This window comes from Anomaloglossus baeobatrachus, chromosome 6 (assembly GCF_048569485.1).
Source record: "Anomaloglossus baeobatrachus isolate aAnoBae1 chromosome 6, aAnoBae1.hap1, whole genome shotgun sequence".
NCBI lineage: Eukaryota > Metazoa > Chordata > Amphibia > Anura > Aromobatidae > Anomaloglossus > Anomaloglossus baeobatrachus.
Genome location: NC_134358.1, coordinates 230636930 through 230664802, shown reverse-complemented (window position 1 = coordinate 230664802; position 27873 = coordinate 230636930). Strand labels below are relative to the sequence as shown.

At 47.4% G+C, this 27873-nt stretch overlaps 1 protein-coding gene across 1 annotated transcript in view; it reads left to right on the top strand.

Moving 5' to 3' along the window:
• Positions 1–10455: 10455 nt before the first annotated feature.
• JARID2 (jumonji and AT-rich interaction domain containing 2) overlaps positions 10456–27873 on the top strand; it is a 204195-nt gene continuing 186777 nt past the window's right edge. Inside the window, exon 1 of the mRNA XM_075314734.1 lies at positions 10456–10993. Within this exon, the coding sequence (XP_075170849.1) occupies positions 10949–10993 (45 nt within the window). The 5' untranslated portion in view covers positions 10456–10948. The remainder of the gene's footprint in view (positions 10994–27873) is intronic.

Sequence of the window (27873 nt, the reverse complement as noted above, 5' to 3'; positions counted from 1 at the left end):
GGAGTGGTGCATTAATGAAGAATTTATGGTATCCCTGATTAAATTGTATAACACAGGATTTTCTTCTGTAAATACTGTAGAAGGTGTTTCATAGATTGGCCTTTCCCTCAACTTCCAATATTTCACCCAGGTTATATTTTTGGGTGTCAACACTATCACTTTGGGGTGTACTACTATTTATATAGTTGAAAAATATTTTGGGACTTTTACTTTCTTTGGCAAAGAGCTTCTCTGCCTCAGTTTTGCCGCCTTGATTTGTTTTTTTTATACAATGTATCTTTCGATATGTAATTATTTAATGCCTTGTCACTACTCTTTTGTTTTAGTTTTCTAAGCCCTTCCTTTGTGTCACTTATTGCGCACATTGCCGCTCTATTCATCCAAATGGTTTTCTCCTATTCTAACCTTTTTATTCTCATAGATTATACAGTAGTGCCTTGAAAAAGTATTCATACCCTGTGAACCTTTCCAACACATTTTTTCACATTACATCCAAAAACGTAAATGTATTTTATAGGGATTTCATTTGATGAACAAACAATAGCAAGTATTTGTGAAGTGTAACGAAAATGCTATACCGTTTTCTAAATATTTTAAATCTGGAAAATTGACATGTCCATTTGTATTCAGCCTCACAGTCACTACTTTGTAGGATCACATTTAGGCATCGGGTCTACTTGCATATCACTTCTGATGCCATATGCTAATGACCCTTGGCTCAGGTCCTGCTGCGAGTGTGAGCCGAGTGTCATGGAACTGTGATCCGATATTGTGATTGGATCACAGCTGGGGAGAAGGAGAGAGTGATCTCTCTATCTCTTTTGCTGCATGTCTCTGCGTATATCACACTGCACAGGGATGACATCAGAGTGCAGTGCGATTTTTCACATGCACCCATAGACTTGTATGGGTGCGTGAAATGCGAGACTCGCTGCCAAACCCTGCATGCTACTATTCCTTTCTCATGCCCATATGGCATGAAAAAACATAGCAAATTGACACTGCCCCATAGTTTTAAACTGGTGCAAGTGCAATACAATGTTTTATTGGGTTACACTCGTCCATGTAAAACGCAAGTGGATCTGAAGCCTTAACTGCAATTACTGCTGCAAGTCTTTCAGGGTATCTCTCTACCAGCTTTGCACATCTAGAGGCTGAAATGTTTGCCCATTCTTCTCTATATCAGTGAGTTTGGATGGAGAGCATCTGTGAACAGCAACAGCAATTTTAAATGTTGCCATAGATTCTCAATGGGATTAAGATCTGGACTTTGACTGGGCCATTCAAGAAAATTAATATGCTTCGATCTAAACCATTCCATTGCAGCTCTGGCGGTATGTTTAGTATCATTGTCCTGCTGGAAGGTAAACCTACATCCCAGTCTCAAGTATTTTGCAGCCTCTAACAGGTTTTCCTCCAAGATTGCCTATATTTATCTCCATCCATCTTCCCACCCCACCAACATTGATCAGCTTCCCTGTTCCTGCTGAAGAAAAGCATACCCACAGCATGATACTGCCACTACCATGTTTCATGGTGGGGATGGTGTTTGCAGGTTGATGTGCAGAGTTATCTTGCCACCACACATAGCATTTGTATTTATCCCCAAAAGTTCTACTTTGGTCTCATAAGATCAGAGCACCTTCTCCCACATGCTAGCCATGTCCCTTACATAACTATTTGCAAACTGCAAATTAGACGTCTTATGGTTTTGTTTCAAAAATGGCTTTCTTCTTTACACTTTTCCATAAAAGTCAGATTTATGGAGTGTACAACTAATAGTTGTTCTGTAGAGAGATTCTCCCATCTGAGCAGTGGAACTCAGAAGCTACTCCAAAGTGACCATGCGCCTCTTGGCTGCTTCTCTAATTAGTTGTCTCATTGCTTGGGATGTTAGTTTAGGTGGACAGCCATGTCTTGGTAGCTTTGCAATTATGCCATACTCCCTCCCTCTTTGGATGATGGACTGAACAATTGAACAGTGCTCCGAGAGATATTCAGAGCTTGGGCTTTTTCATATAACCTAATCATGCTTTACTCCTCCACAACTTTATCTATGATTTGTCTGGTGTGTTCTTTGGTTCCATGATGCTATTTGATCTCTCATGTTATCAAACAAACCTCTGAGGCCTTCACAGAACAGCTGAATTTATACTAAAAATAAATTACACACAGGTGGACTGATTTCTTTTGACTTTCCTATGATGCTACACAAAGAAGCAGTGTGTTTCAGGTGTGCATTAAAATACATCCACGGGTGTGTCATGTCTCTAATTAATTCAGATGTTGCCAATAAACCTATCAGAAGCTTCCAAAGACATGACATCGTCATATGGGCTGTCCCGTATTGTTTAAAAGCATAGTACTCTTAGTATATGTAAAATTTGACTTTACAGAAAGTAATAAAAATGCCTTAAAACATTATCTCGCTCTCATTCAGGCATTTGGCAAATATAAATAATTTTGGTTCCTAATTGATCTAAAACGGGAAATGTTTATTCTGATTTCATGTCAGATAGTGAGAAAAACATGGAGATGTGTCTTTTTAGATAGTGTATGTAAACTTCTAGTTTCAATTGTACATCTGGCTCCATCCCTCCAGAGGCCACTGGAGTCCCAGTTTCCACTCCTGCTCCTGAACCCATGCAGGTCGATGAAAAACCTGTGCTACATCCAAAACGTTGTGTCTTTTTTGTTTCTCTTTGTTGAAAGGGTATTCTGAAGATATTTCTTGAGCAGCTCACAACTGTCTCTTCACTTCCTGGTTTCTTGTGGGGTGGGCTCTGGTATCAGAGCTGTAGTATAGTAGAATTATAAAGCTCAGCACAAGATCTGCTACAACACATTCACCTAGCAAGGTTTTTTTTTTATTCAGAAATCTATACTGCTATCACTGTATTTGCATATAGAGATAATAGTGCATTTGAACAATGACACAACTATGGCTATTAAGTGGATTGTGATTATACAAGACTGATAAGAGCATCTCATCAGGAGCTAAAGGCCCAGTCACACACAACGACTTACCAGCAATCCCGAAAACGATGCGACCTGATAGGGATCGCTGGTGAGATGTCACACAGTCAGAGCTTACCAGCGATGCAGTAGCGACCTGTATAACGATTTCAGCAGTCACCATGACCCTGTCACACAGTGTCAAACACAGCGATGTGTCCTGCCCAGCAGGACATCTCCTTTGAAGAAAATAGCCTGGACCATTCGGTAACGACTAGAGATCTCACAGCAGGGGCCTGATTGCTGGTAGATGTCACACATAACGAGATCGCTAACGGGATCGCTACTGCGTCACGGAAGCCGTGACTCAGCAGCGATCTCGCTAGCGATCTCTTTATGTGTGACGGTACCTTTAGAAAGAGGGGAGGGAGGTAAGCAGTTAACTGTAGTATAAAAATTACTCCCTTGCAAAGTGGTGGTTGAGATTTTAGGAGGTGGTCTGAGACAAAATTGTATTTAACTCCTACATTTCTATTTAATGTCATAATATAATCTTTTTCTAATATAATTTAATTAAAAATTCACTACTCTAACTCCTATATGGTTCTTTTTTTTACTACTTCCTCTTTGAGAATCCCTGTGCTCTCTGGGATTCTCGAATGAGTTGTCAACAGGGGGCAGAGGCTGTGGTCACTATCATAACGCCTGTCCCCTCCCTGAAACCAAGTATAATTAGTCACCTCAGGGGCACGTTGATGCTCTACTGAGCATGCGTCTCTTGTCAATTCCGACATATACTCAGTTGGATCTTGACATTAGGCACTATTCTTCTCAGAGCACAGTAACAATGTTCTCTCTCATTGGCTCTTATCTGAACTGATGAGATGGCAACAGAGTACATGGTCATTGCACAGTGTACGTAAAGAATGAAAGAACGAGTGAGCAGAGACCAGCGCTGCTTCCACAAGTGACATGTCAGCGTGAAGTAAAAAAAAAATGACTGAAATGAAAATATTCTCCCCCAGAAAAAAAAGTTTCCTGAAGCAGTTTATGTAGGAAAAACTAACAGCTCAAAAACATTTTGTATAACCACTGCCTCACTTCTTTAAAGCAGATCCCGAAGGAAACCTCTCCAAACCAAGCTCCATCCAATTAAAAAAGTCATTTATACGGGTTTCAGCCAGGCCCCTTAATGTTTGGACTTGCATATTGGAGACTTCATCCCTATATGGTGTACTGGGCAGCCCGCCTGATCGAATAGTATGGGCGTGCAATAGGCTGCTGACTGGGTTACCATGTGCCTGTGTGAACGCAGCCCTATGCAAGCCATTAGTATGCAATTTTACCATCCAGCAATCACCCCCTCCATATTCTAGAATTGTGTGAGTGATTTCCTCTTCTTGCACCTGTGATATTTCCATCTATTGGTGGTCTGGTTGCACCCTGTTAGTGCATTAGTTTTTCTTGGCCTGAGCAGTTCACTGCTTTATCCTGCTGTGAGTATTCTAAATTGTGGAGGATATTTAGTCCTCTTTTTGCTATTTGTCAATAAAAAAAAGTCCCCAAAGGAACATTTTCCACTTGAAAACGGAATGGAGATGTTCTCCAACATCTCAAAAAACTCTGAACATAAGACTTTGTTCTTTGAAGCAGATCCTGAAGGAAACCTCTCTAAACTGAACATAGAAGAAAGAAGAAATGGCACTTCATTGTAGGGATATCAAGAGAAATAGGGGTGCTCTTCAGATTCAAAAGCCGTACAATATAATTAAACAAGGCACTCCCAAACTTGAAAGTGATGCAAGTTTATTTAATGTGCATGAAAAAAAACGTTTTCGGACCTTCCTCAGTTGCACATTAGTGGAGTGAACTGGAGGCACAGGATGGCGTGAAGCGCGGTATCCACCGCTGCATGGGGGCTGCCATTTCTTCCTCCCAGCTCACGCTTCTCCCTCCTGACTCCCGTTGTTCCCTCCCGGTTCCTGTTTCTCCCTCTCTGCTCCCTTTCTTCCCTCCCGGCTCCAATACATGCCTCCCATCTCCCCCACCAGGTTCTCGTTCCTTCCTTCCAATCTCCCATTCCTACCTCCGGTCTCCCATTCCTCCTTCCCATCTCCCATTCCTACCTCCGTCTCCCATTCCTTGTTCCAGTCTCCCATTCCTCGTTCCAGTCTCCCATTCCTCGTTCCAGTCTCCCATTCCTCCCTCCCGGCTCCCATTCCTCCCTCCCGGCTCCCATTCCTCCCTCCCGGCTCTCATTCCTCCCTCCCGTCTCTCACTTCTTTCTCCCGGCTCCCATTCCTTCCTCCCGGCTCCCGTTCCTCCCTCCTGACTCTCATTTCTAATTCTCGTCTCCTGTTCCTCCCTCCAGTCTTCCATTCCTTCCTCCAGTCTCCTGTTCCTCCCTCACATCTACCCCTTCTCCTTTCCCATCTCCTATTCCTCCCTCCCAGCTCCTATTTCTCTCAATCCTCCCTCCCATTTTTCATTTCCCATTCCTCCAGTCTCTCGTTTCTTCCATCGCTCATTCTTCCCTCCAGGCTCCCATTCCTTCCTCCAGGCTCCCATTCCTTCCTCCTGTCTTTCGTTCCTCCCTTCCGTCTCCTATATCTCTTTCCTGTCTCCCATATCTCCCTCCCATCTCCCATTCCTCCCTCCTGCTCCTGTCTCCCATCTTTTTTTCTCATCACCCATTTTTTCCTCCCATCTCCCATTTCTCCTTCCCCTCTCCCATTCCTCCCTCACCGTTAACCATTCCTTCCTCTTGGCTTCCATTTCTCCTGTTCCTCCCTCCCATCTCCCATCTTTCCCTCTGGTCTCCCATTTCTCCCTCCCGGCTCCCATTTCTCTCGATCCTCCCTCCCATTTCTCATTTCCCATAGCTCCAGTCTCCTGTTCCTTCCATTCCTTCCTCTTTTCATTCCTTACTTCCGCCTCCCATATTTCCTTCCCTTCTCCCATTCCTCCCTCCAGTCTCTCACTCCTTCCTCTCATCTCCCATTCTTCCCTCTCGACTCCCATTTCTCTTCTTCCTCTCTCCCATCTCTCCCTCCCGTCTCCCTATCCTTCCTCTCGGCTCCCGTTTCCTCCTCTTGGCTCTCATTTCCTCCTGCCGACTTCCGTTCCTCCCTCCCAGCTGCCATTTCCACCATTCCTTTATACCGTCTCCCATTCCTCCATCCCGTCTCCCGTTTTTTCCTCCCTGCACCAATTCCTCTCTCCCGGCTCCCATTTCTCTCTCATCTTCCATTCTCCCTCTTGTCTCCCATTTCTCCCTCCCATTCCTCCCTCCCATCTCCCTTTTCTCCATACTGTCTCCCATTCCTCCCTCACCGTCTCCCATTACTCCCTCTCAGCTCCTTTTTTCCCATACTGTCGCCCATTCCTCCCTCACCGTCTCCCAATTCTACCGTTCCTCTATCCAGTCTCCCATTCCTTCCTCACGCCTCCCAATCCTCCTTCCAAGCTCCCATTTCTCCCTCTCATCTCCCATTCTCCCCCCCGTCTCCCATTTCTCCTGTCACCCATTCCTCCTTCCCGACTCCAATTTCTCCTGCTCATCTCCCATCCGCCTCCCGTTCCTCCCTTCCATTTCTCCTTTCCCGTCTCATTCCTCCCTGCTACCTCCCGTTTCTCCCTCCCATTTCTTCTGTTACACCTTCCACTCTCCCAGCTCCCATTTCACCCTCCCAGCTCTCCTTTCTCTCGATTGTCCCTTCTATCTCCCATTCCTACCTCCCATTTCCCAATCCTCCAGTCTCCTGTTTCTCCCACTCCTTCCTCCACGCTCCTATTCTTTCCTCCCATCTTTCATCCCTCCCTTCCATCACCCATATCTCTTTCCTGTCTCCCATTCCTCCCTCGCGTCTCCCATTCCTCCCTCGCGTCTCCCATTCCTCCCTACCGTCTCCCATTCCTCCTTCCAGTCTCCCTTTCCTCCTTCCCAGTCTCTCATTCCTCCCTGTATCCAATTTCTCCCACAGTCTCCCACCCTCCTGTCTCCCATTTCTTCTTCAGTCTCCCATTCCTCCCTATCGACTCCCATTTCTCCCGTTCCTCCTTCCCGCCTCCCATTCCTCTTTTCCCGTCTCCCATTCCTCTTTTACCATCTGCCATCTCCATTTCTGCCTCCCAGCTCCTGCATCTCCCTCCTGACTCCAGTTGTTTCCTCCCGATTCCTGCTTCTCCCTCTCTGCTCCCTTTCTTCCCTCCCGGCTTCTGTACCTGCCTCCCATCTCCCCCACCTGTTTCTCGTTCCTCCCTTCCCATCTTCCATTCCTCCTTCCAGTCTCCCATTCCTCCTTCCAGTCTCCCATTCCTCCTTCCAGTCTCCCATTCCTCCTTCCAGTCTCCCATTCCTCCTTCCAGTCTCCCATTCCTCCTTCCAGTCTCCCATTCCTCATTCCAGTCTCCCATTCCTCATTCCAGTCTCTCATTCCTCCTTCCAGTCTCTCATTCCTCCTTCCAGTCTCCCATTCCTCATTCCAGTCTCTCATTCCTCCTTCCAGTCTTCCATTTCTCCTTCCCAGCTCCCATTCCTCCCTCCAGTCTCTCACTTCTCCCTTCCGTCTCTCACAATCCTCTCTCCTGGCTCCTTTTTCTCTTTTCCCATCTTCCATTCCTTCTGTTAGCCATTTCTCCCTCCCAGCTCCCATTTCTCTCGATCCTCCCTTATGTCTCCCGTTCCTACTTCCAATTCCTCCCTTCTGTCTCCCATTCCTCCTTTCCGGCTCTCATTTCTACCTCCCATCTCCCATTTCTCTCTCCTGTCTCCCATTTCTCCCTCTCGCCTCCTATTTCTGCCATTCCTAACTCCCGTCTCCCATTCCTCCCTCACCGTCTTGCATTCCAACCTCTCAGCTCACATTCCTCCATCCCATCTCCCATTCCTCCATCCCATCTCCCATTCCTCCCTCCAAGCTCCCATTTCTCCCTCTCATCTCCCATTTTCCCTCCTATTTCCCATTTCTCCTGTCACCCATTCCTACTTACTGGCTCCCATTCCTCCCTCTCATCTCCCACGCCTCTCCCGTTTCTCCATTCATGTCTCCCGTTTTTCCTTTCCCATGTCCCGTTTCTTCTTTCCCATCTCCCGTTTCTCCTTTCCCGCCTTCCATTCCTCCCTCCCAGCTCCCATTTCTCCCTCCCGACTCTCTTTTCTCTCAATCGTCCCTCGCATCTACCGTTCCTACATCACATTTCCAGTCTCCCATTCCTCCAGTCTGCCGTTCCTCCCTCCATGCTCCCGTTCCTTCCTCTCGTCTTTCATTCCTGCCTTCCATCTCCCATATCTCTTTCCCATCTCCCATTCCTGCCTCTTGGCTCCCATTCCTCCCTCCTGTCTCCCATTTCTTCATCACAGTCTCCCATTCCTCCCTCTCTGCTCCCATCCCTCCTGTCTCCCATTCCTCCCTCTCTGCTCCCATTTCTCTCATCCCTCCCTCCCGTCTTCCATTCCTCCCTCTCAACTCCCAGTTCTCCTTCCCGACACCCAGTTCTCCCTCCCATCTCCCACTTCTCTTTTCCCATCTCCCATTCCTCCAGCCCGGCTTCCATTTCTCCTTTCCCATCTTCCATTTCTCCTGTTACCCATTCCTCCCTACCCGACTGCCATTTCTCCCTCCCAGCTCCCATTTCTCTTCATCCTCCCTTAGTTCTCTTGTTCCTATTTCCCATTCCTCCCTCTCGTCTCCTATTCCTCCTTCCCGACTCCCATTTCTTCCTCCCATCTTTCATTCTTCCCTTCCATCTCCCATATCTCTTTCCTGTCTTTCATTCTCCCTTCCGTCTCCAATATCTCCTATTTCTCCCTCCCGTCTCCCAGTTCTCCATCCCGTCTCCCATTTCTCTGTCCCGTCTCCCATTTCTCCGTCCCATCTCCCATTCCTCCCTCTTGGCTCCTATTTCTGCCGTTCCATCCTCCCACCTCCCGTCTCCAATTCCTTCCTTACCATCTTCCATTCCAACCTCTCTGCTCCCATTTCTCCCGTTCCCCCATCCCGTCTCCCATTTCTCCCTATCATCTCCCATTCTCTTTTCCATCTCCCTTCCATCTCCCATTTCTTCTGTCACTCATTTCTACCTCCTGGCTCTCATTTCTTCCTCCCGGCTCCCATTTCTCCCTCTTGTCTCCCGTTTCTCCTTTCCCGTCTCCCGTTCCTCCTTTCCCGTCTACCGTTTCTCCTTTCCCGTCTACAGTTTCTCCTTTCCCGTCTACAGTTTCTCCTTTCCCGTCTACAGTTTCTCCTTTCCTGTCTCCCATTCCTCCCTCCTTTCTTTTCTCTTGCTCGCCCCTCCCATCTACCGTTCCTACATCCCATTTCCAGTCTCCCATTCCTCTAGTCTGCCGTTCCTCCCATTCCTTCCTCCCGTCTTTCATTCCTCCCTTCCCATATATCTTTCCCATCTATTTCCCACACCCGTCTCTCATTTCTCCTTCCTGTCTCCCATTCCTCCCTCACCGTCTCCCGTTCCAACCTCTTGACTCTCATTTCTCCCTCACTGTCTCCCATTTCTCTCGATCTTCCAGTCCCTGTCTCCCATTTCTACTTTCCTGTCTCCCATTCCTCCCTCCCGTCTCCCATTCCTCCCTCCCGGCTCCCATTCCTCCCTCTTGGCTCCTGTTTCCCCCTCACTGTCTCCCATTTCTCTCGATCTTCCAGTCCCTGTCTCCCATTTCTCCCTCCCGTCTCCCATTTCTCCCGTTCCTCCCTCCCGGCTCCCATTTCTCCCTCTCGGCTCCCATTTCTCCCGTTCCTCCCTCCCGTCTTCCATTTCTCCCGTTCCTCCCTCCCGTCTTCCATTTCTCCCGTTCCTCCGTCCCGTCTCCCATTTCTCTCGATCTTCCAGTCCCTGTCTCCCATTCCTCCCTCCCGGCTCCCATTCCTCCCTCTTGGCTCCTGTTTCTCCCTCACTGTCTCCCATTTCTCTCGATCTTCCAGTCCCTGTCTCCCATTCCTCCCTCCCGGCTCCCATTCCTCCCTCTTGGCTCCTGTTTCTCCCTCACTGTCTCCCATTTCTCTCGATCTTCCAGTCCCTGTCTCCCATTCCTCCCTCCCGGCTCCCATTCCTCCCTCTTGGCTCCTGTTTCTCCCTCTTGGCTCCTGTTTCTCCCTCACTGTCTCCCATTTCTCTCGATCTTCCAGTCCCTGTCTCCCATTCCTCCCTCCCGGCTCCCATTCCTCCCTCTTGGCTCCTGTTTCTCCCTCACTGTCTCCCATTTCTCCCTCCCGTCTCCCATTTCTCCCGTTCCTCCCTCCCGTCTCCCATTTCTCCCGTTCCTCCCTCCCGTCTCCCATTTCTCCCGTTCCTCCCTCCCGTCTCCCATTTCTCTCGATCTTCCAGTCCCTGTCTCCCATTTCTCCCTCCCGTCTCCCATTTCTCCCGTTCCTCCCTCCCGGCCAGGCTGTGTGGAGCCGTCGCACTGCGCTCCTCCCCCTGCCCGGCCATGTGACAAGCTGACATCACGGTGACATCACAGGCTCTTTCTCTGCATGGGAACTAGACACCACCCTGCCGCTTTTGCTATTGGTCGGAGGGGGAGCAGCAGACACAGTGCAGCCCTCTCCGCTGCCCGAGTTCACTCTGCTGCAGCGTAAACGTGACTTCCAGCATTTGCTTGTCCCTTGTCTTCTCATTATTTATGCCCCCCTTCCCCGGTTGTGTAGCCCCCTCCAGGCTGAGCTCCCCAGGTGACATCACTGTGCAACATGTAGCTGCGGAGCCGGCGCCACTACCATGTTCCTCTGGCACCGGAGCCTGTGACTACCAGCCACAAAGAAGCCGCAGCAGCCGCAGCACGGGGCGTCGTTGTCTGTGATCTCCGTCTCCAGCCATGGTGATCGCAGTGGAGTAGCTTCTCGTGTGCACAAAGGATTGCTCTCAAGGTGATCTGGTGAGCGCCGGATTACAGCTGCCCGTCAGGATCTCCAGCATTTCCCCTTTAATTCATGAGGCCATCGTTGTGTTGTGCCGACCCGATCTGGATCTCAGAATGAGCAAGGAAAGGCCCAAGAGGAACATCATTCAGAAGAAATACGTAAGTAGGGCCGCTTCTCGCGTGTTATTGTTGTGCGTGGCAGCTTTCCAGGCTGAGGACCTTTAAATGGTGAGGCTTTAACCCTTGCCTCTCCATAAATGTGCCTGCTCTGACCTCAGATGACAGGACCGTATAAAGCAGAGCCCGGTGGGGGATGTGCGGGGCTTCTGCAGTGCTCGGGCAGCACGATCGGGCTGTCCTTTGTGTATGGGGGGTCACAAGTCGTCCTTTGTGGGGCCCCGATCTGCCGTGCACCGGCATTATGTGCCGGAAGATCTGGGCCACAGATCCGCATTGCAGAGGGCACGGCTAGCACGGTGGTGGCCGGGCAGCCTTTGTTACGGTGGGGTGCGCTGATCGTGCAGGGGGCCCTTTAATTAAAGCCAAGTTGCACAGCCTGCTGCCTGCGCCCCCTCCTCTCTGTGTTGGAGGAACTCGTGCCACCCTACAAGGAATCGTGTCGCAGAGATTCTGCCTGGCAACATCTCAACTCCCCCAAATGGTCAGGGGGCGGTGTCTGCTGAGCCAGGAAGGGGGCGCACGGAGGTCTGCATGTGCTGAGCGGACCACTGATAGCCCCTGCCTCCCCTCAGGCTGCCTCCCGGCCTTGCCCCCTCACATCTGCAGCCAGAGCAGAGCAACAGGTCCTGCTGCTGCCCTGTGACGTCACTGCGCCCTGCCGAGCCTTCCGCAGCTGTAGCTGCCGCTCTGACGTCACGCGTGCTTTGGAAGAGGCAGAGGACATGGACTGTAAGCAGCACGTCATCCAGGAGGCGGGGCCGCCCGCTGGGGTTGTGACGTCACTGGGGCTGTGATGGCATTACATCATAGGTACAAGAGCCAGAAAAGCACTTCCGCCCTGGCAGTCCGTAGACGGGCACCTCCGCCCTGGCAGTCCGTAGACGGGCACCTCCACCCTGGCAGTCAGTAGACTGGCACCTCCACCCTGGCAGTCAGTAGACTGGCACCTCCGCCCTGGCAGTCCGTAGACTGGCACCTCCGCCCTGGCAGTCCGTAGACTGGCACCTCCGCCCTGGCAGTCCGTAGACTGGCACCTCCGCCCTGGCAGTCCGTAGACTGGCACCTCCGCCCTGGCAGTCCGTAGACTGGCACCTCCGCCCTGGCAGTCCGTAGACTGGCACCTCCGCCCTGGCAGTCAGTAGACTGGCACCTCCGCCCTGGCAGTCAGTAGACGGGCACCTCCGCCCTGGCAGTCCGTAGACGGGCACCTCCGCCCTGGCAGTCCGTAGACGGGCACCTCCTCCCTGGCAGTCCGTAGACGGGCACCTCCGCCCTGGCAGTCAGTAGACGGGCACCTTCGCCCTGGCAGTCAGTAGACGGGCACCTCCGCCCTGGCAGTCAGTAGACGGGCACCTCCGCCCTGGCAGTCAGTAGACGGGCACCTCCACCCTGGCAGTCAGTAGACGGGCACCTCCACCCTGGCAGTCAGTAGACGGGCACCTCCACCCTGGCAGTCAGTAGACGGGCACCTCCACCCTGGCAGTCAGTAGACGGGCACCTCCACCCTGGCAGTCAGTAGACGGGCACCTCCACCCTGGCAGTCAGTAGACGGGCACCTCCACCCTGGCAGTCAGTAGACGGGCACCTCCACCCTGGCAGTCAGTAGACGGGCACCTCCACCCTGGCAGTCAGTAGACGGGCACCTCCACCCTGGCAGTCAGTAGACGGGCACCTCCACCCTGGCAGTCCGTAGACAGGCACCTCCACCCTGGCAGAACCTAGACCGTGGCAGTCCTCAGAAAAGAACCTAGACCGTGGCAGTCCTCAGAAAAGAACCTAGACCGTGGCAGTCCTTAGAAGGAATGTAGAATATGAAGCACTGACCAAAAGTCCCATTACAAAAAACAAGAGGGACAGCCACAGTTCCTGGCACAATCACAGTGTTGGTACTAAAAGTCCCAACCGTGGTGGGAACGTGTCCCACTGCTGTGATCTGGTGGATCTAGAAATGCTGACCACACATTGCTTCACTAGTGATATCAGATGTGGCCAATGCTTGTACACAGCCTGGTAAGGACTGCTGGCCATCTTCCAGGTTCCATTTTATGGAACCAGACTGTCTGGTTTGGAGACGATTGCCATCGTCTTAGAAGGAGGTTGCAGAGACTAAACATGTACCATGCATTTTGCTTGAATGACAGCTGGTATCCATTACACCTGGTTGTTCTGTGGCACCGTCCTTCATCCACTGCTCGTGATAGATCAGAAATCCACCCCACACTTTCCAGCTTATGGCTGAATGTCTGTATACGCAGCAGGTCCTCCCTTTTCTCATCAGATAGGTGTAGAATATCCTACTATATCGCCATCACAGCAGGGGTCTGAGAACTGCCAGACGTCTCCCTGTGGTTAGGGCCACCTCGCCTAGGGGGCTCACCCAAACTTGTACTGTCTAAAGATTAACGTTTATTAAATAGATTTTAAAATCCCATAAAACAAATGCTGAGAATGGGTTAAAGTAATAGGAAAAAATAAAAATGTCTATCAAAAAATGTGTCTAAAGAGAATCCTAGTGCAACCGAATATACACCTAGTCTACCCTACCTTGGCGCGGAGGTTGGCGTGCTGGATACCCAAATGGCACCGCTCTACGATGGCCCTAATCATTTTAATTCTGGACATTTAGGGCGTACCAGAGCAAGCCGTCGTGGAGCAGGGGCGCCATTTGGGTATCCAGGGTGCCAACCTCCACGCCAAGATAGGGAAGACTAGGTGTATATTCGGTTACACCAGGATTCCCTCTTGTCCATCTGACACGTTGGCTATCAAATAATCTTTCACTTGTAAGTATGTAATTTTTTTCTCTATTACTTTAACCCATTGTTAGCATTTTTTTTTAAATGGCATTTTAATATCTATTTTAATAATTTTTAGACCGTACAAATTTTGGTGAGCCATCCTGTCTTGATGTGCTGTTATTATCTAATTAATGGTGATCCGGTCATCTCACCCAGGCTTTTCCATTATATTACTGAAGATACATGCCGCACGTATTCAGTAGTGCTCATTTCCCTGGAAAGGACTATAAATAAATATTTTAGGATAAACCTTGTATTCACAGGCGCTATTTGAGGGACATCCAAGAGGTTTCTAGGCTTTGTACTGGTGAGGTGCCAGGATCGTGGACTGAATTTACTCCAGAGCTGTGGTTTATTAACCATTTTGGAATGGCGTGTGGTCACATTAGCCACACGTTCACCGTGGTAAATATGCACTGTACACGCTCACACCGAGGAATTGCAGGCTGCCTTTACCCAGCCACAGATATGTATGTACAACAGGATGCTAATAGCCCGCCACCTACAAGCCAGACCACTAGGATTTATGGAATATTGGAAATCCAAATAGAAAAAGATCCTATCAATCAGATTTCAGAAGTACGGAGAAGGAGGCAATGTTCCCTCTAAACCTTTGTAGATAGTGGACTTGGAAATTGGGGACCTTAATCTAGTGTCTTCTAAAACTGCAAATATATTGCTAGCTGTGGGAATTAACGGGTTTATTAGAACATTCCAGGGGTCTAGGGAAGTGAAGGGGTTAATGTCCGGGTCATTGGTAGCCTAGTGCAAAGAAAAGGGTATTGTTTGCATCTCTGATGGTCAAAGACAGTGAAGGGGTTAATGTCAACATCCTTGGTGGCATATGGCCGAAATGTGCGTTAACCTGTCATACCTGGTGACCAGTTGGTTACTCACCCCCCAGGCTCAGGGTCACCAATATAGCAGGAAGGTCCCGTGCCCTTGAAGCAGATTGAGCTCATGACTCCCTTTCTCTCTTACAGTCTGCTCCTTATGCCCCCCCCACAGGATGCTCCCCATGCCCACATAGGCTGCCCCCACACAAACAACTCCCCATGCCACCTTTTGGTTTTCACATTTGACCCCCTTTTCTCGGACTGCTCCATATGTCCTCTTTGCACAGACTTCCTCTTTCCCTATTACCACCCTTTCCAGGACTCCTTATAACCTTCTCCATATGGCAAATTGGTCTCTACCTGCCACAGACTCCTTCACATGTGCCTCCATCTTTCTCCATCATGGGATTCCATGGTAAGCGGCAGGAAACTCTTGAGTTGATCATTCAGCTTCCTATTTGCTCCCTGCACTGACCTATAGATGTAAAGGTAGACAGGAGAGCGAGGACTGTGCAGTTACTTGATGGCTGCAAAGCTGTCTGTGATTGGGCAGAGAGCCAACACTCTGCCTAATCATTAAAGGGAGCATTTCTCTCTCGCTATTGTGAATGGAGAGCTGGGAGTCTAAGATGGAAGTAGTAGTCCTTTTAGAGAATAGGTAGGTATGTCTGCACGGGAGCAGAATTTCCCTGCGTAGGGCGAGTTTCTGAGCTGAAAGGAACAATAGTGAATTTGCTGGGACATCCACCAACTGTCAGAATGGGGGGTCCATTGATACTTTTGTGATGTGTAGGAATGGGGGTATGAGTGGATCAGCCAACCAAGTGTTTCCATCACTCCCCATTGGCCTCAATGTAGAATGCTATCCACTTGCATGGCAAAGGTGTCTATAGTCCCCCCCCCTCCCCCCCCCCCCAACGACGATCATAGATTTATCCCATTTAGATTTAGACTCTAGATTTATTGTCCTTTATTTGCATGGCATGTAGCTGCATTCATTGTACTGAGATGATGGAGGCTTTGATTGAACTCTGTGTGTGGTGGTATTTGGGCTGGAGGGACTATAGATGGTGTGGAATTGTGCTGTGTTTGGCCATATGTATCATATGATGGCTAGTGGAGTCTGCTGCTCTCCGCAGGGAAACTTGCTCCAGAATGTTAGTTTTCCTTGTTGGGGAGTTGCAATATTGAGAATCTTTCAGAAGGTTTTCGCTATGAAAGCTGAAGACAGCATGCTGCAAGGGTTAACACAGAGAATTCAGGGATGTCTAACTTGTCCATCTCTTGTTTATGTGCTATGTTTGTTTAAGCAGCAGGACTTATCATTGTTTGGACTACAGTGTCACATGCACAACAGTCAGGCACACGCCCTCCTCTAATTGACACCTCACTGTCCATGTACAATCTCTGTAGAGTGCTTGCTGTGGGTGGGTACAGCTCTCTCAGCTCTGCTACATGACTAAATCTAACAATTTTGATTGTGCCAGAACGGCTGCAGCCAGTAATCTAAGGGATACATCATTGGATTCAAAATCTCTTTGCCTACATTATGCAGCTCTCAGATGAGATTCTGTTTAAAGGGAACCTGTCACCACTTTTTTAGCGTATAAGCTGCGGCCACCACCATCGGGCTCTTATATACAGCATTCTAACGTGCTGTATATAATAGCCCAGGCCGCTGTGAGAACATAAAGAACACTTTATAACACTTACCTAACGGTCGCACAGTTGGCCATATGGGTGTCTCCAGTGCTGGCGCCGCCTCTTTCGGCCATCTTCGTCCTCTTTCTGAAGCCTATGTTGCATGACGCGTCCTACGTCATACACACTTGCCGGTCCCGCGCAGGCGCACTACAATACTTTGATTTGCCTTGCTCAGGGCAGATCACAGTGCGCCTGCTCAGGACCTGAATGCCGGCGAGTGTGTATACGTAGGACGCGTCATGCACTGCGGCTAGAGAAGAAGGAGAACAAAGATGGCCAAAAGAGGAGGCGCCGGCACTGGACAATGGAGACATCCATTTGAGCCACATCCACCGCAGCGACTGGTTTAGGTGAGTATTATAAAGTGATTTTTATGTTCTCACAGCGGCCTGGGCTCTTATATACAGCATGTTAGAATGCTGTATATAAGAGCCCGGTGGTGGTGGCCGCAGCTTATAGGCCTCAAATCTGCTGACAAGTTCCCTTTAATATCAATCAACTTTCCATTAATTTTAAGAAAAATATTAGGTCCTCAAGTGAGAGTCAATGTTTGTAGTTATGATTGGTTGAATAGATTTCCATGAGATGCTATCTGTCTGTCTATCTAACACCAACTAGCTGGGGATGTAAAAAAAAAAATAAAAGTGACTAGTATACAAATAGGTATACAAATGTTATATATCTAAATATTTTTTTTTATTTGAAGCCTTGTTGTCCGCTATTGAAGACTTCATAGTGGATTTTTCGCGGTAGCTATTCTCCAGAGCAACCCTGGCGTTCCCTACCATTATCCGCAGTTCACCTTCCCTTGCGTTACCTGCCGCCTGCTTCCTACTGCATAAAATTTACCAATCCTTCCAACCTCCTCCTCTCTGCTTTACTTCCGAGATCACGTCCTAAACAGTTTCTCTATTCATCGGCGTCTTGTCACCTTGTTGCTCAGTTCTCCTCACAAAGGAATGTCTTTTCTGTCCCGATTTGTATTGTTTCTGCTGTGGTATTTTACATTGTTTTGCTTTTGTGCAGACTAGTCGTTTTCTTCGAGTGTGTTCATTTTGTGCAGAAAGACAGCAGCATAGCAACCATCGTCTGTTAATTCTTCCAGCTGTTCCATTATTCATTTTGCTGCTCCCATCCCCCTCCCTTGCTCTCCTAGGCCTCTCGCACTTGCACCTGTTTCTTACTAAGCCAGACGTCGTGCACTTTGGTGTAGTCCTTTCTCTGGAAACATCTGGATCCCCAAATTCTTGTTTGGGTTACCTTTATTATTTTGTTTTTAATCTTTTTTTTCTCTTCTCCACGGAAAGTGAATGCTATTAGTACACTTACAATAAATCTGTTGGGCCGCACAAGGCACCACTCACTTTTCTCATCACCTATGGAAGTGCAATACAGCCGAAAGTCATACATTTTTGCGTAAATGAGGCTTTGTATTCTAGTTTCTTGTCTTAGCCCAGATTCACACATCTGTTTTTTTGCATCATAGGCATATATGAGGTTGTAGGGTTCAGGTCTGCCGCATCCGGTATGTGCATCATGGTTTGTACTCCGTACGTGAAACATGGATACGTGACTCCATCCATAATGGGGTTTTACCACCATCAAAGTTCATTTTAATCAGTAGATTTTGTGATAATAATAAGTTCCACAATTGAATTTGTTTTATTTTTATTTTTGTGTTAAAATAATCTTATATATGTGTCTCTAATATGAACTGTGTAATGGCCGTGTCTGACTGTACAGGAATATGGTCTGAGCATATTTAAAGCCATTATAGAATGGGATCATGGATGACTCTTTCTGTGAGGTAAAGCATTTCACGTCTGTTTTTTAAAAAATGTTTTACCTCACAGCATCGCTTGCAATCCCATGCTGTAATGTCTGTATACTTTTTGACTTCTTCCCAGCCCGAGCTGTGGTATGATCAGACTATGTCCCAGTACAGTCAGACACGGCCATTACACAGTACATAGCAGGGGCACATTTATAAGATTATCTCAGCACAGGAACATTTTTATCTATTGATTAAAATGAACTTTATGGGAAATCCCCTCTATATAGCGAATAATATACAGAGACCTGGGGATTTGTACAGCTTCTGCTGGTTTGATTTTTTTTTTTGGGGGGGGGGGGAGTGATGTGCTGACAAGGTTGTCACAAATGTTAATAAACTTATCCAGCAAACGGATGCTTTTAAAATAATTAACGGAGGCATTCTCAGCTGTGTTGTTCTTACCTCTGTAGATGAAGTGAAGTCCGCTCTGGTGATCTGTGCAGGGAAGCCATTATATCCCATTGTTCGGTCACCTGACCACTGAGGTTTGTGATTGGCTGCAGATATCAGCTCTCAAGTAGCTGGAATGGTCACTACAGCCAATCACAGGCCTGAGTGGTTAGGTGATCTAACCGTGGATCTTCACCGCTTCTGGTTCCGGAGCAGTCTAATGGAGCTGCCTTAACTGGATCCACTAGATTAAAAATGAGTGAGTATGGCTCAGTTTACTACTGTAAAATGCCTGCTATTGTCAAGTATTATTAACCTGTCAGACAACCCTTTTAATGAGGTTGTCCACTACTTTAACATTGATGGCCTATCCTTAGGATAGGTTATCAACAGCATCGGAGTGGCTAGTAATACCAGTCCTGGCCGCGGTTACCTGCATTGAACTCCGGAGCGGTCACCTCAGCTGAGCGGAGTTCAGCCCGGCATGTCCGCAGCTGTCATGAACTCAACTGTGATAGCCGGGGAATCAGTCGGCGCTCACAGTTCAGTCCTGGAAACCCGCGGCTCAGTCCAGGCTCCACTCCGGAGCTCAGGTGAGAGCTCCGGAGTTCAGTGCAGGCAACTGCGGCCAGGACTGTTATTACTGCTGTTCCTCCGGTAGCCAGTCAAACGCTGGTCATCGATGTCTGATTTGCCGGTGTCCGACACCCAGCACCCCCACCGATCTGCAGTTTTTGGTGCCGCTGTCGGAAATGCTCGGTAGCAGTGATACGGTCTTCTGCCAACAGCTGGGTACTGTATATCTGCCTCCTATTCAAATCAATAGGAGGCGGACGTACAGTACCCAGCAGCGGCCACTACCAGAAGACGAAGGAACTCCAGAGCTGATCATTTTCTGCCACATGTTGCAGGCACCGACAATGGCTGATCGGCGGGGGAGTGGGGTGTCTGATCCTGGCTGATTAGACATCGATGACCTTTCCTATGGATAGGCCATCAGTGTTATAGTAGTGGACAATCTCTTTAATGAATCATGTTTAATAGAAGTGATACTGTTCTATGACTATAGACTGTGGTGGATACTTGTCCGTCCAGTTATGCCTGATTTTACTATAAGTGCATTTAGACTATTGCTCATATCACTAAAAATCACAAGGAAATCTCATATGTGCGATGTCAGTTGTTTGGAAGCCCTACCCTCTAACGTCTTTATCTACTCAGTCACCATTGTGCAGATACACATGTATGTACGCAGCAGAGGCTGTGCATTATAACGCCTGAAGGCATTAGTCTAGACCTGAACAAGAAGGTACACTTCTAAATGAGAGAGCGTAAAACAAGATAATGGCCACTAACAGCTTGTAAGTCACTTCTGACTGGACCAGTCCTCACACCCTGCAGTTCTTCTGTACTGAAAATGGCCGTGATGGAGGAGTTTGTGACCAGAGTGGTGAACCAGCCGCCTCCAGTTGTAAAACCCTTCACACGGGAAAGCGGTTTCCCAGTTCGAGGAGACGACATTAACAAATGCAGGAGAACCTCAAATTGTCTCATCAGGAAAGGAAACAAACTCTAGCGCCACCTATTGGAAGTAGCAATCCTAAAAGTCAAAATTGGCCTTTCTAGCAAGCCTTTTCATATGACCTAGGTTGGGATCTAGGAGGAGAACCTGTAATACTTGTATGTCAGATAAGGGCCACAAAGTAATGTCCAGCCACGTCTCTTAAAGTTGAGATAAAGTGGAGGGACCACTTTAAGTAAAACATCAACATGGTTGTCCGGGGGCACTTTGTGAAAGCCCCATTTTTTTGTGTATGGTTTGGTAACATTGGGCACATACAAGTTCTCATTGAGAGGTGGGCTCATAAATTTTGGGGCTAAATACATTTTGGCTCTTTTTGGACTGCCTGACCGTGACACAAAGTATTCTACACGCTGGCATAACTTTACGCCATAAGATGCCTCTTTTTCAGGTGGCCTGGCTTCTCCTGGGTGCCTGCAACTTCTTAGGCCCTGTTATGACATTGCGTGACGATCATCACAGGGCCTAGGAAGAGGCAGAAGCGCCCAGGAGATGCTGGGCCGAAGATGCCAACCACAAAAGTGAAGACCGGCTGCAACAGAGGCCCGGACCAGAGGTGTGAACTGGGAACCACTCGTCTATTCTGCTCCTCTCTAGAAGCTTTGCTATTCTGTGGGTTGGGGTTTATTTTTTGTTTTCCTGTTGCCATCCTTGTTGCAGTGGCTGTCTCCTGTTATTTGTCACAATGACTGCTTATAACCCGTCCGGATTCCATTTGGCACCAGAACTTGTTTTGATTTTATTTGGCATGGTTTTCCAGTATAGCTGTTATCACTCAGAATGAAGACATTCACATGCAGAACTATCTGATGGCCTTACTTAGTGTAGGCCATTTTATTCCTTAAAGTCCATCAAAGCTAAGAGTCTGGGAAACAGCTGGCCACAGATACGGTATATGATGATCTGTCCAGAATTTATCCGATACCCTATGGATGCTGGATGCCAGTGTTAGTCATTCGTCACAGACTCCATGTAATGTATACATTAAGCTGAGACACAATATGTGATGTAACAATGCCTTGGTAATTATTTATTATTCATGGTCCAATTACGAATGCAGAATAGTAACTGAATAACCCGTGCGGCTGGTTCAGCTCTTTTGTCTGTTCCTAAAATGATGCAGTTGTGTGGCTGTTTTTTCATCTCTCCATTTTAAAGCACCACGCCAGCGGGGGTTTTTTTTTTTTTTAAGGAGTGGCTCTTTAAATGTAAGTTCCCTGCCCCTATGTTATGCTAGCCCTCGCACAGCTTCATCCTTTCTCGGGTCCACTCCAGTTCCACTGCGCCATCTTGTGCTCGTAACATCTGTCTGGCCGGAAGTCAGAAGTTTCGTCACAAGCACTCAGTGCAAGTCTATGAGAGCCAGAAAAAGGTTCACATAGACTTGTACTGATTTGTGACCTCCGGCGCGCTCCATAAAACACTGAAGCTGCCGACAGGTCCAAATCACAGGAGACCATGGGGGCACCGCTGGAAAAAGATGAAGATGGTGGCAGGTGCGTACAAGACCGGGGGCAGGGGACTTATATTTAAAGCACAACTCAAGTAGTGAAATAAATTAAAATTTCTCAAGTGGTGCTTTAATAAAATTTGATTCTAGTTTAGGCCACGAGAATAAATAAACCTTTTTATGGTATATTTTAGAATGAAAATGTTCAGATAATTTAACCTTTTCTACTCTTAAATCTTTTGGACAGGTGTTTAATAATTTTTTTTATCACTTTGTTCTTTTGGTGCTTCTTACTTTGTGTTTTCATTATCATTTGTTGTAAAAAAAAAAAACAACAAAAAAAACCTGTTAGGTGATTACTGCCTTCTGCATACATTTCTTTCTAAACATCTTGTCAGCGGTTGTAGCTTCTGTGTGGTTTCACAAGTTTCTAAAACGCTCGTTAGGGTCAACTTTTAAGGTCTTCTAAAGAAATGGCTACTAATGTCATGCAGGATATTTGAAGGGGGAGGGTGCGAGTCCTGCGGTTGACAATGATAGTCTTACGATATTGTGAAAACCGTTCTCTGTAAGGGTCCAGCTGGGCTGCAAGCTTAATTCATTGCTCCATGGTGGGATCACCACAGCTGCTGGAAGGCCTTTAGAAATGCAAAAAAGCTGTCAGTGTTTGTTCATCAGCGACACATGTGAAGGGGCCAAGTTTAGGAACCTATGGTGGGGTGCTGCACATAAACTGGAAACATAATTGAGGACATCATTTGTGGTCTTTATGGCTTCTTTGTCCCTTCTAGACCTTGACCTGCTCGCTCTCCATATAGAGGAAAATGGATCTTGGATACATATTAGAAATCTATTAGAGGCCTAAGCACATATCTTTTTAATAATTTCTTTTTTATTTACCAGAAAGAATCATCTAAGCAAGTGAATTATTTTGTTCAGTGATTGGATGTGAAAAGTTTAGATTATCGCCCCATTTTCATACAGAGCTAAACATCCCCCATATGCTGCCCTGTTGGCACCATTTATCTTATGGAAGAGCAAAATTCTTCCCTAAAAGCAGTGCATTGAAATTGAAGGCATACAGAAGTAGAGTAAAGCCTGCTTTACACGTTACGATTAAGCATACGATATCGTATGCGATGTGACACGTCCCCATCGTATGTGCCGCACATTCAATTTCTTGAACGTGTCACACAAACGATTATTTGCCGTCACACGTACTTACCCTTCCATACGACCTCGATGTGGGCGGCGAACGTCCACTTCCTGGAGTGGGAGGGACGTTCGGCGTCACATCGACGTCACGCGGCAGCCGGCCAATAGAAGCGGAGGGGCGGAGATGAGCGGGACGTAAACATCCCGCCCACCTCCTTCCTTCCGCATTGCCGGCGGGAGCCGCGGGACGCAGGTAAGATCTGTTCATCGTTCCCGGGATGTCACACACACTGCAATGTGTGCTACCTCGGGAACATTGAACAACCTCACGTTCAATTTTTAGCAATTAAACGATGTGCATGCAATGAACGTTTTAACGTTCAATCGCACGTAGCTGTCACACGCTACAATATAACTTACGATGCCGGATGTGCGTCACTTACGACATGACTCCGCCGACACATCGTAAGATATATTGTAGCGTGTAAAGCCCGCTTAAGTCTTGTAACTCCATACAAAAAAGACCTGTAATTAGTGATGGGGGAGTGTGCTCTCCAAAGCTCGAGACTCGATCGAGCATCGAACATGAGTTTGAAAATGCTCAAGTTTCCCATTGACTTCCATTTTACTTGGTACTCGAGCCGCGTGGGGCAACCTGATGCTCGAATGAATAACGAGCAGTGGCGAGCGTGCTCTCCCATCACTACATGTAATATATAGTAGCTTTGTGCATGACACTTTATAACATTAAGTATCATCTCCACCAAGAGAACCAATTAGCACGAACAACAACCGGTTTTCTTGCATAAGAAGTGATTAGTGACTGAGTATATAATTAACCCTATGGCATTGCGAACCATGGCTTTCAGAGCAATACGGTATAAAAATAAGATATATCCTGTTTGGACTGCTGTGTGATAATAGTACCAAGGTTGTAGAAGAGAAGTCTTCATGGTATACCATGTGATGGAAAAATCCAAGGTCCTCATGCAAATTCGGTGATGTTCTTTCTTATTCTTCTCCCACACCCTATCTACTAGACTTATCTCCTAGAGTGATATAGTAGACTGTTCTAAAATGGAAGGCCCTCATACACGTTAGACTGCTGTCGGACACCCTAATATGTGAGTGTTACCCCCTCCCTTCCCCGACAGATGATTGTTGGGAGAGTTAAGGAAGCATGTCAAATTTCGGACTGACTATTGTTTTGTTCACCTTGACATAAGCCGCAGACAAAGATGTCTCCCTCATAGAGAAGTGAGTGCTCCTGGGTATGGGAGAGTCATGTGAAATAGCTGGTGGTCTAATCATCAACGAAACCATATTTTGGCCAACAGCATGCAAAGAGAAGGGGACTTTAGACAAAAGATTTCAATAACCAATTTTAGCAAGATTAGCCAATTGTCTAATGGATATTGTTGCCTCAAGAAGACTTAGGCGGGCTTTGCACACTATGACATCGCAGGCCGATGCTGCAATGCCGAGTGCGATAGTGCCCGCCCCCGTCGCAGCAGCGATATGTGGTGATAGCTGGCGTAGCGAAAATTATCGCTACGCCAGCTTCACACACACACTCACCTGCCGTGCGACGTCCCTGTGGCCGGCGACCCGCCTCCTTGTTAAGGGGGCGGGTCGTGCGGCGTCACTGCGACGTCACACGGCAGGCGGCCAATCGGAGCGGAGGGACGGAGATGAGCAGGATGTAAACATCCTGCCCATCTCCTTCCTTCCGCATATCCTACGGAAGCCGCAGTGACGCCGGTAGGAGATGTTCCTCGCTCCTGCGGCTTCACACACAGCGATGTGTGCTGCCGCAGGAGCGAGGAACAACATCGGACCATCGCGTCGGCGTAATTCTGAATTACGCCGACGCTGTACCGATGATACGATTACGACGCTTTTGCGCTCGTTAATCGTATCATTCAGGCTTTACACACTGCGATGTCGCATGCGATGCCGGATGTGCGTCACTTTCAATTTGACCCCACCGACATCGCACCTGCGATGTCGCAGTGTGCAAAGTGCCCCTTAGACGGGTTAGATTTCTACATGCCCAATCCTAAGTGGCTAGGTTTGGGTCAGTAGAACCGTGGGGTACCTATTCAGTACAACCCCTTACTTCAGTCCTCCTCAAATGCCAGCATGTTGGATAATAGGATAATATGAGTTACAGTTGAGCAGGTACCATCTACAATTTCTTGTTTAGTTTACAAAGCATGGAATAGTAGTCATGTTTGTTCTTCTATCCCCATTTTGTATCTTTTTTCCCTTTTTTTATACTAGAATAGTCTAGGACCAGTTTCGCGTACTAGATATGGGGTCATCGTTTCAGAAGAAAGTGTGGAGCCATTCAGAGTACGGTTATCTAGTGTGGCCTCATGTAAGTTTTCTAGGGTTATGAAGCTTTCTAGTATATAGGCCTTTCTGATCTTTCAGCCATTTTTCTGAGGGTAAAGCAGAAGCCTTAAAGGCGAGTGAGTAATGAATATATTAAGGCGTAATTGATCACATGTTTTGTGGATCCAAATTCTAGCTTTGGATGCTACACTGTACCTTTTTATGTATTGGTAAGTGGTAAGTGAGTAGAAATGTATTATCTACTGTCTATTACTTATGTAAGACAACGTCTAAGTAGAAGATCCGGCCGGGGGTCTGATGAGATGAGGTAATGCTGTAGAAAGCCGTTTCCTCTGTGAAGGTTAATGGGCCACTTTCTTTCCTGTCTTGTTGGGGAGTCTCAGCAACTTCCTTTCTTCGTCACCTTCTCACAGCCTGGTAACCGGATCAGGTCTATTGATCTGGTTTCTTGTGGCCAGTTTGTCCAAATTGAGGAACTGTAAGATATTATGTTGTGCGATTGATGTTTGGCAGGCTCACCCCCTACTTCATTACCTGGAGATTATTTCACTTACATGATTTATAATTGAGAGCTGTGTTCTGATGCTTCGGCAATTTTAACATGGTGCGGAGTTCGCTGTCCCACCTAGTCAATATTCCTATTGAGCCTTGGAAAACCCTTGATCCGGCCTGAGAATATGGTGATTGCAGACAATAGTACATGTATAGTGTGGCTGCCGAGATTACATTGTCACTGTATTTGGGTTATCAAATAGGTCAAGAGAGGAGGGAATGAGCCCTAAGCCTTCACTGCTATTTTGCGCTTGTTTAAAGGGAATCTGTCAGCAGGTTTTTGTATGTAAGTTGAGCACAGCATGATGTAGGGGTTAAAAAACAAAAAGCAACTATGCCTTTCTTATCTGTGTGTGTGCAATTGTTGATGTCTAATGGCTTTATTACTCTGAGATTATCCTAAGGCTAGGTTCACATTTCAGTTGTTTTGCATGAGTTACATGCGTTGCTTGACGCATGTGACTGATGCGTTGTACAACGGATGACAAAAAACAGAAATCATTGTCGGACTCCGTTGTGTGCGGGGGGCGGAGCGCGAGGGGGCGGAGCCGAGCGGGGCCGTGGCGCTGAGGACGTCAGTGCCGCGGGGACACCAGGGCTGGGGACAAGTGTGTGTGTGTGTGTACACGCGGAGTGCGGGAGGGGGCGGAGCCGAGTGGTGAAGTGTCGGCCTCCTTGCACACGTATCCAGGGTAAATATCGGGTAACTAAAAGCAAAGCACTTTTTGCTTGGTTACCCGATATTTATCTTGGATACCAGCGTACACCGCTTAGCGCTGGCTCCCTACACACGTAACCACTGTAAATATCGGGTAACTAACCAAAGGGCATTGCTTGGTTACCCGATGTGTATCCTGGTTACGTGTGCAGAGAGCCAGAGAGAGCATGCGCAGCAAAATCCTACGGATTGCGCTGCTCAAAAAAACATTACAGGCTGCGTTGCTCCCGCTCGGCGGTCAGTTAAAAAACGACTGACCGTGATGCAGTGGATGCAACGCAGCATCATCAGTCGCAATCCATCACTAATAGAAATCTATGGGGAAAAACTGGATTCCTGCAAAATATTTTGCAGGATACCGTAATTCCTCAAGGCGACGGATGCAAAACAACGGAAGTGTGAACCTAGCCTTAGGCTATGTACATATGTTACAGATTTTCTTGGAGATAGTCTCTGCACCCAAATCTACATGTTCTGGCAAAAAAATGCAGAAAAAACCCTGCTGTTATTGACACCTCACAGTCAGTGCACAATCTCTACTGACAGTCTAGTGTGGGCAGGACAGATCTCTTGACCCAGCTACATGCTTAAAGGGAATCTGTCATCAAGTTTTTGCTACCCCATCTGAGACCCTGATTCCAGCGATGTGTCACTTACTAAGCTGTTTGCTATTATTTTGATAAAATCAATTATTTCTCTGCTGAAGATCTACCTGTTATACAGACCTTATGAATATGCTGGACTACCTGGCAGCAGGCCAAGTAATCCTCTAATGATGATCTCCTGCTGATTAAACAGTGATTTTTATCAAAACTACACTAAGCAGCCCAGTAAGTGACACATCACTGGAATCAGCATCTCTGCCCTTACATTATGCTGCTCTCAGATTAGGTAGAAAAACCTGGTGACATATTCCCTTTAAAACTCAATTCTTTGATTGTGACAGAACGGCTTCTCCCAGTAATCTAAGTGATACACCGTTGGATTCAGAATCTACTTGCCTACATTATGTTTCTGCCAGATGAGGTAGCCAAGAGCTTCTGACAGATTCCCTTTAAGTCTTTGACCATACTTACATAAAGATATCAGTGCTGATTTCTTAATTACCAGGTATTTTTCCATTAAAATAATTGACACTATGTGTGAAAGTTTGTATGTAGGCCTTTGGGTGTTCATCACAAGTGATCTATCTGCGGCATGAATTTTTTTCTGTTCCTATAACGGAATTCCTAGATATGAGCATAGAATAAGGCCTGTTGGATAGTGTAGACAAGATTCTGTGGATTTTTCTAGCGATTACTAAAATATACTGGAGGTACATTTATGTGACTAGCGTGAAGGTCTTGCCAAGCATCGCTTGGTGGGTGGCGGCAGAAGTACATTTCAGTAAACTAAAGGGGCTTGTTTCCAAACATTTTTCACAGTGTGCGGCTCAATCTATGTGAAAGTGCCATAGTCATATGTACTTGAAGACACCACCAG